General features: G+C 36.4%; 1 protein-coding gene across 1 annotated transcript in view; it reads left to right on the forward strand.

Annotated features, from left to right (window-relative positions):
• Positions 1 to 1861: 1861 nt before the first annotated feature.
• Positions 1862 to 15446, forward strand: part of LOC150084288 (uncharacterized) — a 153648-nt gene continuing 140063 nt past the window's right edge. The window contains exon 1 of the mRNA XM_090376173.1: positions 1862 to 1988. Within this exon, the coding sequence (XP_090232299.1) occupies positions 1862 to 1988 (127 nt within the window). The remainder of the gene's footprint in view (positions 1989 to 15446) is intronic.

Below are 15446 nucleotides of genomic sequence, written 5' to 3' on the forward strand. Positions count from 1 at the left end.
TTTTTTGGTTAATGCTATATAGACTTGCTTCCTTGCATCATTTTTCCATTACTAATACTAATCTCAGGGAATGGAGACAATTTTCTAAAAGTAGGAACACATCCTAGAAAATTGCATATAGCAAAACAGGCTTCAGAACTGCACAAAAAGTGATGGGCTATGGGTTTAGACATCCCTGCTTTAGGAATGCTTTGCCAGCACTCTCAGGAAAGAAACCAAAGTCAGCAGAAATTAAAATAAGTAATATTCTTTGGTTTGTTTTTATTTTAAGCACATTGATTTATGTTTTCCTTTCCCCACTTGTAATGCAGAAACTAAACATAATGATATTTTCACCCAGTTTTATATATAAAAATTAGTCATAGAAATCTAGCATTGGACTCCAACCAATGTCTTGTCCTTCTCTGTTTTAGGATGTTGCATCAAACTTGTATCATTTAAAATACAAATTTTAATTGATAATTTTTTTTTGTTAATGAAGTAACTGGTACTTCCAGCCCTTATATAGCCACACCATCAAAAAAATGACAAGTATTTCAGTTAGGCACTTTACTGAAATTAATTTCACAAGCAATTAATTTTAGTATATGTATGCAGAATATGTATACTTTACACACATGATGCTTCCAGAAAGTACTGGAGATCATTTCTATCATTTAAGTAAGCATTACTATTATTAATTCTTCCTTTCATTACAAGTTGTGAGCAATATCCTGTCAATTATTTATTCATTACATAAAGAGCTTAACATTCAGCTTGTTAATACTACAAATGCATTCTAAAATTGTAGATGAGCACTGTTGGATTTCCTTTTAGCTACAATAAACCTTAAATTCATACAAACTGGTTGGCCTTTATCTAGACAATACATAAGCTCCGTACTAATAGCTGAAAGCTCCCACTGTAATGAAGATTTCTTTATGTTTTAAATCAAACTGCCGCTATGAAAAAAAAGTGTGTGTTTCTTTAGAGTCATCTCCCTGAATTCAAATTATATCCTTCCTGAACATCAAGATTCATTATTAGTCAGTTCATTCAGCTACTTATCAATCACAAAATCCTCTTTATTTTTGAATTTCTATATTGCTCTACATTTATCTAAAATTAGGCATCTATATGTTATGTTATGGTCAATAACCAAAGTGGAGAAAGTGGACAAAACTTTCCTTTCCTAGAATAAATGAAAGGCCAGAGCCATAAGTCATTGTACATGTGTGCAGGACACCCAGCATAGCTCTCTATTGCTGCCTGGATAACTGCAGAACTGGATTTCAGCGAAGTAGTAATCCTTGCTAGTGACAGTGCCACATTCCTCCTAATATAGCTATCACTATTAATTATGAATCCAGTAAAAGAATTTATGAATTTTCCTATTCTGGAATTTATTGCAAACTTAATTGTAATTATCCCTATAAATAAATTAATTATTACTATATTTTTGATGTAGTTATTTTTGCCATATAATGATTGATGAATAAATAAAATAGAAATCATTATTTTAATTCCTATGTGAATTAAATTCCAATTACATGGAATATAATTCACATAGGAATAGCAAAGTTAACAGAGTTATTACTATTAATAAGTTAACAGTTATTACTTTTAATGAGTTATTAATAAGTTAACAGAGTTATTACTATTTCATATTAATAATAAGAATGTATAACCTATATTTTAATACTTTTCTTCCATGTCTGCTTATTCCTACCAATCTGGTTAATGCTAGTGTGTGTCTAATTGATGAATTGTTTTATTTCATCTTACCATTTTCAGAGCTTCTGAAGTTAGATACCCTCGAGAACGAGGAGTCGTTAGTTTACAGGCTAATAAAGAACATGCCATAGCATTAGGAAGAGTAATTATGGGATTGTATTCTGGACTTCAAGGTTTAAATCTAACTATTAAGGATATAAATTGCCCTAGAAAATTTCCAGAGACTGAAGATGAAGAAAAAGAAATTAAACCCGTATATGCATTTACCATAGCAGGTAAATAATGCTATGAGCATTTTACTCATATTTAATAAAATATATGCAACAATATAAACATATTGATTAAAAGAAGTGAATTTTTGTGCATATTCATATATATAATAGTAGCTTTGTCTAGCATTTTAAACATAATAAAAGCTGGAAAAAGTGAGTATTACTAAACTATTATTGACTGTATTATTTCTGGGGGCATTTCTCATGGTTTGGAGTAGACTCACTAGTCATAATGCATGAAACCATGAATGCTGCATCCTAATTGATGTTCTAGATAGTTCTGTGTAACCTACATTGTGACAGTTTTAATTACATTTTTTTCAACTTCACTCCCATAATTTCTCATCAACGTAAAGGGTTTTTCTTCTGTAAATATCAATGCAAAATAACTGTTGAGTTCATCTGCAACTTCAGCTGGGGTATCTAATACTATCTCACGTCCATTACATAAGGGTCCAATCTGGTTTGTTCTCTTCTTTACATTTATATATGTGATGAGAGTGGGAGTAATCTACAGGCCAGGTGATTGTGAAGATTATGATGAAAGCCTCTACGTGCAAATAGAATGAGCAAGTAAGCATGAGGCGCCTCTGTAGCCAGGTGGGTAGGAGCAGCAGTGGTAGCACATGCTTCTTGATTAGACCACCAAATACGGAGGATGCGGAAAGGTCAGGGAATGACCACCGCATATCCCCGGAGCAATATAGCCTTAGTTGCTAATGCTCCTAAAAACCAAATAACAACAACAACAACAAGTAAGCATGAAAGCCTCTAATTGATTGGAGCAAATGGGAGGGAAACTCCACTGGGGGACAAAATTTTTAAATCAACTAGATGATTGCTATTTGTATCAACATGTCAGGGAAAGTACTAGGGAAAACAATACTCTAGACTTCATCATCACCCACAAACCAGATGACATAATAGGGCTGACAGTACAAGAACCAGTAGCAGGAAGTGATCATGGAGTTCTACAGTGGACGATGAAGAGAGAGGTAGCAGTACTTAAAGGCAAAAGAAGTTGTTATAACTTCAGGGAAAGAAATTACAACAGCTTAAGGTGCTACATGGCCTCTATTAACTGGGTAGATATCTCACAGAGAGCGAATACAATTGAACTATAGTATACCTTCAAAACATTTATCATAGAGGCTTTGAATGCGTATATACCATTAAAAAATACTCCACGAGGAGGATTCCAAGTTGGATGAATAATGAAGTTGCCAGATTACTTGAGCAGAAAAAGACAGCATGGAAAGTTACAGAGCAATAAAAAGTTCATAAGCATATAACAGCTACAAATTGATCTGTAATGCCACAGAAAAAGTTAAGCTGACAAAGGCAGATTATGAGAAATTGCAGGCAGAGAGGGGGTGGATATGAAATTCTTCACATATATAAATGCAAAGAAGAGAAGGACAAACCAGATCAGACCCTTATGTAATGGCTGTGGGATAGTATTAGATACCCCAGCCGAAGTTGCAGATGAACTAAACAGTTACTTTGCATCGATATTTATGGAAGAAAAACCTTTTATGTTGATGAGAAATTATGGGAGGGAAGTTGAAAAAAAATTAAATTAATGATGTTGAAATTTCACATGTTTATTTAATAAAAAAACTTTCAAGCCTACAAGCCAGTAAGGCTCCGGGGGTTGATGGTATATACCCTGTAATCTTAAGGGAGGGAGCAAGTGAGTGCATTGAACCATTGAGGCTAATTATGTGAGTATCACTGGACTTGGGAGGGGGGGGATTCTGTTTTATTGGAAAAGTGCCAATGTGTCTCCAATACATAAGGGCGGTTCTAAGAGTGAAGTGGGAAATTACCGGCCAGTTAGCCTAACTTCAGTAGTAGGGAAAATCATGGAGACAATGATCAAAGTTAGAATTCAGGATCATTTAGATAGAAATGGAATTCTGAAGGATACTCAACATAGTTTTGTAAAGGGAAAATCATGTTTAACTAATCTGGTTAGCTATTTTGACAGGGTCACTCAAGAGCTGGACGTTGGGAATAATTTCGACATTGTTTATTTGGATTTCAGCAAAGCATTTGACTCAATCCCACATGAGCGGTTACTTTATAAGCTGGAACAGGTTGGAATCACAGGGAAAATCCTTAGAGGGATAGCTGGATGGCTTCAAGGCAGGAGGTAGGGGGTTGTGATAATGGTTATTCCTCGGATTGGGTTAATTTAAGAAGTGGGGTTCCCCAAGGATCAGTATTAGGACCACTGTTGTTTTTGATTTTCTTAAATGACATTGATGAAGGGATAGAGGGTGTGATATCTAAATTTGCAAATGATGTAAAGATTGGTAGAGTAGTTAATGATCGCCACCAAGCAGAGCTTCTTCAGAATGATCTAGATAGACTTCAGGGATGGTCAGAAAAATAACAGCTATGCTTTAATCTAGCATATTGCACCTGGGGAACAGTAACCCCAAAATAACTTATATACTTGGTGGAGTTGAACTAAAGCCAGTAGTGGAGGAAAGGGATTTGGGTATTATGATACGGTCAGATATGAACTTCTCCGAGCATTGTAGACTGGTTGCAAGGAGGGCCCATGGTGTCCTATCAATGATTTATTGAACAATCGCTAGTGGAGATAAGGAAGTCATAATACCGTTATATAAGACTATTGTTAGACTACACTTGGAATACTGTGTTCAGGTATGGAGGCACACCTAAAGAAAGACACTTGTACTTCTTGAAAGGGTCCAGAGACGGGTAACTCACCTGGTGAGATTGGCAAAAGGGTGTCCATATGAGGAAAGACTTTCAAATATGTGGGTTGCAGAGCTTGGATACTAGACACTTTAGAGGAGACTTGATTGAGGTGGTTAAGGCCCTGAGAGGCATAAGTAAATTGAATGAGGATGAAATTTTCATGGTTATAAATGATTCTAGAACAAGGGGGGGGCCATAATTCCAAGTTACGGGAGATGTTTAGACTGGATTGCAGGAAGTTTTATTTTAGCCAGCGAGTTATAAATGACTGGAATAAGTTGCCTACATGGGTGGTAGAGGCTGACAGTTTGGGGAAATTCAAAGGTCAGCTGGATAATTACCTATGGGAGGAGGGAAACGCTTAGGTTATTTATTAATTATTATTATTTTTTTTTTATTTTCTTCTTCTTATTATTATTTTATTCTTATCATTTTATTTTATTTTGTTATTTTATTATTATTGTTATTTATTTATTTATTATTATTATTATTATTTTTGGCTGGTGCAGCATAAGCCATGGGCTTCCTTGCACCATGTGGCCATTGAAAATACTAATACTAAGTGGCTCTGACATCTTCCAAGATGACAGTGCTCCATGTTGCAAAGCAAGAATCATTAGAACATTGCAGTGCCCAGAACAGAGCTTCATCCTGAACTCACTTGGACATCTTGGGTTGAAATCAAATGCAAAATTAGAGCAAAGCCAAGATGACTCCCTTTTTTTTTTTTTTTAGTAGGGCTCACACATGCTTTAAAGGAGGGGGTGGAGCATAATATCGCCAGCTTTCTACCAAAAATTAGTAGAAAGTTTTCCACAATGAATTGAAGCAGTCATTGCAACTAGTGGTGGGTCAACAGGCTGTTCATTTCTTTGAATAAATAGATGTTTTGTTCATGACTACAAGTATCTCCTGACTTGTGATAGGAATCATGTATATAAATGAAAGTATGTTTTGAAATTGGACATTACTTGATAAAGAAAATTTTTAGCATATGTTCTGTTAAGCCTTGAGAAATCTGAATGTTTAGGTTAGGGTGACCAGATGTCCTGTTTTTGAGTGAGGTGTATCCAACCATCCCAAGATGAAATAGGAATAGCCTTGTTTCCCCCCACCCTACATTTGGTTTTATAAATAAGACATTATATGGATAACATTTCAGGTTAAAAGTACTTAAAAGAAAAAAAATCATATATGAAATAATATCTACTGTATTGCTATCTATTCCCAGTAGGCTCAGATTTGTGATGCACAACAGCAACATGCGTCAAAGCCATTTGTGATAGACGCTGCATATTTATAAAATAACTTACTTGGCAGTCACGTGATTTTGATTTGTGTATGCACTATGCAATGTCTCACATGTTGCTTGACAGTTAGGTCCACAAATTCTGTATTTATTTTTTGAAATCTGGTCACCTATTTTAAGCTCAATTCTGATTTTACAGCTTTTTTCACCTATTTTAAAAATAGGTCACCTATTTTAAGCTCAATTCTGATTTTCACCCTAAAGTGCATCACTTTTAATAAATAGTATCACTAAAAGGTTGTTCTTTGATTTGTTTTAAAATATAAAGTGCTGATTGTTGCGTAAGTCTCTCTGAGTGACATGTACTCCTATAAACCTTTAATTTAAAATGTAACACAAGAGGAAAAAATAAAAATGAGCAAGCTCTTTGTTGTACAAATCTTTATGCAAGACATTCAATGGTACTCACATGTAGATAAACCAGCATCCATGCACTGTTGCATATTTGTGAAGACTGGAATCAATTTTACCTCACTTTATATTGATAACACTGAACAACAGTGTAAAATATTTTCAATAGAAATATGGTGGACTTAATAAATATATTTTTAGTAGTGATTTTAAATATGCAGCCCAACTTTTTCTAGCATCCTCAGTTTGCAGGATATTTCATAATTTAGTTTTTGTGTTCTTAGATTTTCATCTAGCTATTTATGTTAGTTGGATTGCTGATTATGAAGTTCTGGAGTCAGTCAGGAGTTTTCTAGATCTTGCTGCTGTTGTCAGTTTACGGCAGTGTCTATTCTACTCCTACCTGCACCCTGCACGTTAGACAGATATACAAAACAAACCACCCAAACAGGTTATTCTGTGTTCAGATCATTTAATCGGTGTTATAAGTGTGTTAGTGAATATTAGATATTACTAAAATCATACTGCAAGAAGCCGTTTTAGAAAATAGACTTCTTGCATCGGGAATATCCATTACATCAATTTCTTAAAGACACCAATATCACTGTGATAAAAGAGATCATAAAACACAAAATTTACGCAAAACTAAATCATTATTTAACATAACTGGTGTATTTGAAATAAAATTACATACAAGCGACAAAAAAAATTAGTGTTAGTATTAGCAATGGCCACATGGTGCAAGGAAGCCTATAGCTTATGTTACACCAACCAAAAAAAAAAAATAATAATAAATAAATAAATAACAATAATAATAAAATAACAAAAAATAAATAAAATAAAATAAAATGATAAGAATAAAATAATAATAAGAAGAAGAAAATAAAAAAATAAATAATAATAATTAATAAATAACCTAAGCGTTTCCCTCCTCCCATAGGTAATTATCTGGCTGACCTTTGAATTTCCCAAAACTGTCAGCCTCTACCACCCATGTAGGCAACTTATTCCAGTAATTTATAACTCGCTGGCTAAAATAAAACTTCCTGCAATCCAGTCTAAACATCTCCCGTAACTTGAAATTATGGCCCCTAGTTCTAAAATCGTTTATAACCATGAAAATTTCATCCTCATTCATTTTGCTTATGCCTCTCAGAGCCTTAAACACCTCAATCAAGTCTCCTCTAAGGTGCCTAGTTTCCAAGCACTGCAACCCACATATTCAAAGTCTTTCCTCATATGGACGTCCTTTTGCTGATCTCACCAGGTGAGTTACCTGGCTCTGGACCCTTTCAAGAAGAACAATGTCTTTCTTTAGGTGCATTCTCCATACCTGAACACAGTATCTCTTCTAGCAATTGTTTGATACATCATCAATAGGACACCATGGGCCTTCCTTGCAACCGTTGGCATTCGAGGTGAGCGGACGCGCTTAGACAGGGTTCCTCAGTTAAGTGGTTTACTTTTGGATAGTGCTTTTAAATATTTGATTTATTTAGATATTGTTGGATTATTTTGTTATAGGTTTTCCTGTAACTGTTTGATTTTAATAATATTATAGATATAATTTTTTAAAGTTACTCTCATTGATATTTATTTAATTTTATAATGGTAGTTACGAGATCTGCCTTAAACACGTCACAGGGTATCGTGACTCACACGGAAATAGTCGATGGCGATTTATGGGTGAGTCATGATTTAATCCTTTGTGGAACCTGTGGAATGTTTTCCAAGGTCGACCTGGTGACTAATCCTACCTCACCTGGGGATTCTTTTATTTGTGATCGATGTAAGGAGTGCACCGATCTTAAATTACAATTTGGTGCACTGATGGAACAATTTGAGTCCCTGAAAAAACGAGTGCTTGCCCTCGAAAATAATGCATCTGGGAGCTCGTCAGGGACTCAAAACTCCAGCAATCTACCAAGTGATGCACACCCGATTCGAGCCTCAAAACAGAAAAACCAAGTGCAAACTACTCTGGTTAAAAAGGACATTGTTTTATTAGGAGACTCCATTGTCAGGGAAACGGGGAATATTTTTTGTAATAAGGATAGGTGGAGCAGAACCAGGGTATGTCTGCCGGGAGCAACTATTGATGATGTCACCAACAGATTGTCAGATTTTAAAGGGGGTAAAGAAAATATTATTATTCATGTGGGGACAAATGATATTAAATGTACACAATCTGACGATTTGTTGGAAAAATATAGGACCATGCTGAGGAAATGTCGCGAGCTAGGCCATAATGTCTATGTGTCTGCAATTCTGCCCAGACATGATAGGAGGGATTATATGTTAAGAGCCTTGTGGATTAACTCAAGACTTGAAGGAATCTGCAAGGCTTTAGGGGGTAAATTTCTGTCAGCATGGCCCACACTTGTAGGTAGAAGGAATTTGTTTTGTAGAGACCGGATACACTTAAACAAAGGTGGTGCAGAAGTTTTTGCCAGTATTATTGAGGATACCTTAAAGGTTCAGGGAAACTGCTAGTTAGGGGGTATGTGGGTAATACTGACACGCGTTTATCTGATAATATTGGTCAAAGTAACTCTTGCACATACCTTAAGAGTTCTTATCTGTTACCCCAACTGGACGTATTATCTAGATGTTCTGGGGACAGAAATGTTTCACGTGAGCGGGTAGCTAATATCAGGGAAGAGAGCCTAAAAAATTTCAAGGGTTGTGTTAGGGTTGTTAAATATACAAGAACAGTAAATCTTAATTGTTTATACAGTAACGTTAGAAGTGTCTTCAATAAAATGAGCGAATTCGAACTGCTGGTTAAAACAAGTAACGCGGACATAATAGGGCTTACAGAGACGTGGTGCCACCCGGCAATTGGGGATGATGAGTTTCAGTACGGCTTGTATAAAGTATTTAGGAAGGATAGAGTAGATAGAAGGAGTGGTGGGGTAATGCTTCTTATCAGAAGTAGCCTGAGTGCGACGATAGCTTTCCCGGATTCAGACATTTCACATGCTAGTATAGAGTCTGTATGGTGTGAGATAGTTGGAAACAAAGGTATAATGTGAGTAGGAGTAATCTACAGACCAGGTGATTGGGAAGATTATGACAAAAGCCTCTACATGCAAATGGAATGGGCAAGTAAGTGTCAATGCCTTATTATGGGTGATTTCAATTTGCCTCTAATTGATTGGAGTAAATGGGAAGGAAACTCGACATGGGGAACAAAATTTTTAAATCAACTAGATGACTGTTATTTGTATCAACATGTCAGGGAAAGTACAAGAGAAAAGAATATCCTAGACCTCATCATCACACATGAATCAGATGACATAACAGGGCTGACAGTAGAGGAACCAGTAGCAGGAAGTGATCACAGAGTTCTATATCCTAGACCTCATCATCACACATGAATCAGATGACATAACAGGGCTGACAGTAGAGGAACCAGTAGCAGGAAGTGATCACAGAGTTCTACGGTGGATGATGACGAGAGAGGTAGCAGAAGTAAAAGGCAAAGGAATGAGTTTTAATTTCAGAAAAGGAAATTACGATGCCTTAAGGTACTACATGGCCTCTATTAACTGGGTAGATATCGCGAAGAGAATGAATACAATTGAACTGTAGTACGCTTTTAAAACATTAATCACAGATGCCTTGAATGCGTATATACCATTAAAAAAATACTCCAAGAGAAGGGTTCCAAGTTGGATGAATAGTGAAGTTGCCACATTACTTGAGCAGAAAAAGGTGGCATGGAAAGGTTACAGAGCAATAAAAAGTACTGAAGCCTATAACAGCTACAAGGTGATGTGTAATAGAGCCACAGAAAAGGTTCGACAGGCAAAGGCAGTTTATGAGAAATCACTAGCAAACAGAGCAAAGAGGGGGGATAAAGAATTCTTCACATATATAAATGCCAAGAAGTGCAGGACAAACCAGATCGGACTTTTACGTAAGGGAAAGGGGACAGTAATAAATACACCAGCTGCCATTGCAGATGAACTCAACAGTTATTTTGCATCGATATTTACAAATGAAAAGCCTTTTGTGGCAATGGGAAATTGTGGGAGCGAAGTTAAAAAATATGTAATTAATGATATTGAAATTTCGCAAGATTATTTAATGAAAAAACTTTCGAGCCTACAGACCAGTAAGGCTCCTGGAGTTGATGGAATATACCCTATAATCTTAAGGGAGGCGGCAAGCGAGTGCATTGAACCATTGAAGCTAATTATGCGAGCATCACTAGACTCTGGGGAGATTCCCTTGGATTGGAAAAGTGCAACTGTATCTCCCATACATAAGGGTGGCTCTAAAAGTGAAGTTGGAAATTATCGACCTGTCAGTCTGACTTCAGTAGTAGGGATAATCATGGAGGCAATGATCAAGGGTGGAATTCAGGATCATTTGGATCGAATTGAAATTCTCAAGGATACTCAGCATGGTTTTGTAAAGGGAAAATTATGTTTAACAAATCTGGTTCGCTATTTCAAAAGGGTCACTCACGAGCTGGATTTAGGGAATAATTTCGACATTGTTTATTTAGATTTCAGCAAAGCTTTTGACTCAGTCCCACATGAGCGGTTGCTTTATAAGCTGGAACAGGTTGGAATCACTGGGAAAATCCTTAGATGGATAGAAGGATGGCTTCAGGGCAGGAGGCAGAGGGTTGTGATAAATGGCTATTCCTCAGATTGGGTTGATGTAAGAAGTGGGGTTCCTCAAGGATCAGTATTAGGACCACTGTTGTTTTTAATTTTCATAAACGACATTGATGAAGGAATAGAGGGCGTGATGTCTAAATTTGCAGATGATGTTAAAATTGGTAGAGTAGTTAATGATCGCTGTCAAGCTGAGCTTCTTCAGAGAGACCTAGATAGACATCAAGAATGGTCAGAAAAATGACAGCTATGCTTTAATCCAACAAAGTGTAAGGTATTACACCTGGGAAACAGTAATCCCAAAAAAACTTATTCACTTGGTGTAGTTCAAGTAAACCCAGTACTGGAGGAAAGGGACTTGGGTGTTACGATACGGTCAGACATGAAATTCTCTGAGCATTGTAAACAGGTTTCAAGGAAGGCCCATGGTGTCCTATCGATGATCTATCGAACTTTTGCAAGTAGAGATAGGGACGTGATAATCCCATTATATAAGGCTTATGTTAGACCACACTTGGAATACTGTGTTCAAGTATGGAGACCGCACCTAAAGAAAGACACCGAGCTTCTTGAAAGGGTGCAAAGACGGGTAACTCGCCTGGTGAGATCGGCAAAAGGGTGTCCTTATGAAGAAAGACTTTGAATATGTGGGTTCCAGAGTTTGGAAACTAGACACCTTAGAGGAGATTTGATTGAGGTGTTTAAGGCTGTGAGAGGCATCCGTAAAATGAATGAGGACGAAATTTTCAAGATTTTAAATGATGCTAGAACTAGGGGACATAAATTCAAGTTATGGGGGGAAATGTTTAGATTGGACTGCAGGAAGTTTTATTTTAGCCAGCGAGTTATAAATTACTGGAATAAGTTGCCTTCATGGGTGGTAGAGGCCAACAGTTTGGGGAAATTCAAAGGTCATCTGGATAGTACTTTCGGGTAAGGGAAGAGCATAGGATGATAGGTTTAATTTCCTTTTTTTTTTTTTTTTATTAATTAATTATTATTATTTAGTTATTTATTTATTTTATTTTATTTATTTATTTATTTATTTTTTGGCTGGTGCAGCATAATCCATAGGCTTTCTTGCACCATGCGGCTGTTACTAATACTAATACTAAATACTAATACCTGTCTACAATGCTCAGAGAACTTAAAGTCTGACCCTATCGTAACACCTAAGTCCCTCTCATGCACTACTGGCTTTAGTTGAACTCCGCCATGTATAAGTCATTTTGGAGTTACTGTTCCCCAGGTGCAGTACCTTACACTTTGCTGGATTAAAGCATAGCTGCCATTTTTCTGATCATTCTGAAGAATGATCTAGATAGACTTCAGGTTGGTGGCGATCATTAACTAATCTTTACATCATGTGCAAATTTAGACATTATACCCTCTATCCCTTCATCGATGTCATTTATGAAAATCAAAAACAACAGTGGTCCTAATACTGATCCTTGGGGAAACCCACTTCTTACATCAACCCAATCTGAGGAATAACCATTTATATCATCAACCCAATCTGAGGAATAACCATTTATATCATCAACCCAATCTGAGGAATAACCATTTATCACAACCCTCTGCCTCCTGCCCTGAAGCCATCCAGCTATCCTTCTAAGGATTTTCCCTGTGATTCCAACCTGTTCCAGCTTATAAAGTAACCGCTCGTATGGGACTGAGTCAAATGCTTTGCTGAAATCCAAATAAACAATTTCAAAATTATTCCCAAAGTCCAGCTCTTGAATGACCCTGTCAAAATAGCTAACAAGCTAGTTAAATATGATTTTCTCTTTACAAAACCATGCTGAGTATCCTTCGGAATTCCATTTCTGTCTAAATGATCCTGAATTCTAACTTTGATCATTGTCTCCATGATTTTCCCTACTACTGAAGTTAGACTAACCAGCCGGTAATTTCCCACTTCACTCTTAAAACTGCCCTTATGTATTGGATTCATTAACAGATTAAATAAGTTTCATTAATAGATTATTCATCATGGTTTCAACATACTTATACATTATATACTCTGCACAAGCAGAATACATGGCACAGCTGCTGTAGTGGCATGTATGGAGATACCAAATCTTGATTTGATACCAACAGGACAAATGATGAAACATGAAATATGGGTAGAAGTAACCCCAGAGAAACGTACGAACTGTGTGGTACTACACTTAAGGTGGTAGAAAATGAGAAAGACCTGAGAGTGATTGTGCAGTCAGATATGAAGTTTTCTGAGCAATGCAGATAGGCTGCCAGGGCAGGTCATGGTGTTTTGTCAATGATATATAGGAATTTTGCTAGCAGAGAAAAGGAGGTGATTATCCCTCTGTATAAGGCAATGGTCAGGCCACGCCTTGAGTACTGCGTACAGGTCTGGAGGCCTCATTTTAGGAAGGATGTAGATTTACTTGAGCGTGTACAGAGAAGGGCAACAAGATTGGTGAGGGGAATGAAGGGATCCTCTTACCAAGAGAGGCTTAAGTTCTGAAAATTGCAGTGGCTGGAGACTAGGCACCTGCGCGGTGATCTGATTGAAGTGTATAAGGCCTTGAATGGGTTGAGCACGCTGAATTCTAATGGGATCCTTCCACTTGTTCAGATTACAAACCTAAGGGGGCATAAATTCAAATTAAGAAAAGACAGATGTAGAATAGATTGCGCGGAAATTTGCCTTTAGCCAGCGGGTGGTTAATTGCTGGAACAAACTTCCATCTGTTGTTGTTGTGGAAGTTGATAGGTTGAATAAATTTAAGGAGGAACTGGACAGGCATTTGGAGGGAATGGTGTGATTTTTTTTTTTTTTTTTTTTGGCTGATGCTGCATAAGCTCATACACTTGCTTTCTTGCATCACATGCCACTGCTACTACTACTATGAGACAGATGCAACATCTTTCAAGAAATGGGGAATCAGAATGCCCTTGATTGCCTTGAATATGATGAACCTTTAAAGAAAGTAAAAGTTCAGACTGTAACTTCAGTGATTTTGTCTTTAGCCAGCGGGTGATTGATTGCTGGAACAAACTTCCATTTGTCATTGTGGAAGTTCACATCTTAAACAAATTCAAGGCGGAACTAGACAAACATTTGGAATGAATGGATGGGTGAAATGGGAAGGGGTTTTTTGTTTTTTTTTTAGCTGTGCTATATAAAATTGCTTTATTGCAACATATGCCTCTACTAATGCTAATGGCAAGTGTAGCAATTGTCATTACTAATTTTATGACAATTATCATAACACCAGTAGTGATTATATGTTATTAGTATTATTAGAAAAAATAAATGCTTTGTTTTACACCAACATTTTGTTAATATGCACTTGTGAATTTGCGTTTTAAATATATTTCATAAAATATTTTCCCCAAAGCTTGCCTTATAAAATATGGGTGCCTCTTATGGTTCAGTGTGTCTGAACCATATATTACAATATTATTACAAAAAATACAATATATTTAATTGGAGAGCCGAAAGTCGTAAAGGGGTTTTAAAAATTTTAAACTTTTTTCTATAATAGTTATAAATTTTTCTTTCATTGCAGATAAAGAAGTCCTTGGAATTTAACAATGAAAGCTTACAAGTTGAGCAGTGTACCAAGATCATTGAATTTTATTTTGCAAATCAATACTCAATTATTCAAATGTAGATAACTTATCAAAGACATTATAAAGTTAGATCATCACCGTCAGAATCCATGATTCATCATCTCATTGCATGATTCCAAAAACAAGGATCTGTAGCTGATTTACCACAAAGCAAAAGACCATGAAGGAACCGTACTGATGACAAGTATGGGAGAGCATCGAAGAAGAACCACAAGAATTCGCCTATTCCCATATAAGCTACAATTGCTGCATGAATTGAAGCTAACAGATCAAGTTTAGTGCTTACAGTATGCAGTTTCTTTTCAGGAATTGGATAGAGAAAATGAAAAATTCATTCACAAACTGATAATGAGTAATGAGGTTCATTTTAATTTAAATGGTTTCGTCAATAAGCAAAACTGCAGAATCTGCATTATCAGTAATCCAAGGATAGTTCACCAGCAACAAATGCACCCACCCACTTTGCTGTACAGTTTGTTGTGGTGTTACATCCAAAAGGATCATTGGTCCTTACTTCTTTGAGGACGAAAATGGTGCTGCTATCAATGTAAATGGTGATCAATATCGGGCCATGGTTACATCCAGAGCTTGTAGATAATCCAACAATGTGGTTCTACCAAGATGATGTAACAGCACACACTGCTGGAGAGACTATGGACCTTTTAAGATCAATTTTTGGTGAATGCAAAATCCCAAAAAAAATTCTATTCTGAATTTAATTGGCCTGCATGTTCACCTGATTTATCAGTCCCAGATCTCTTCCTTTGGGGCTATCTCAAGAAATGTGTTTATATGAATAAACCAGCAAAATTTAACCCCAGGGGCTCATATCTGGTG

Source organism: Mastigoproctus giganteus, chromosome 6 (assembly GCF_048544385.1).
Source record: "Mastigoproctus giganteus isolate SK-2022 chromosome 6, ASM4854438v1, whole genome shotgun sequence".
In the NCBI taxonomy this organism is placed as follows: domain Eukaryota; kingdom Metazoa; phylum Arthropoda; class Arachnida; order Uropygi; family Thelyphonidae; genus Mastigoproctus; species Mastigoproctus giganteus.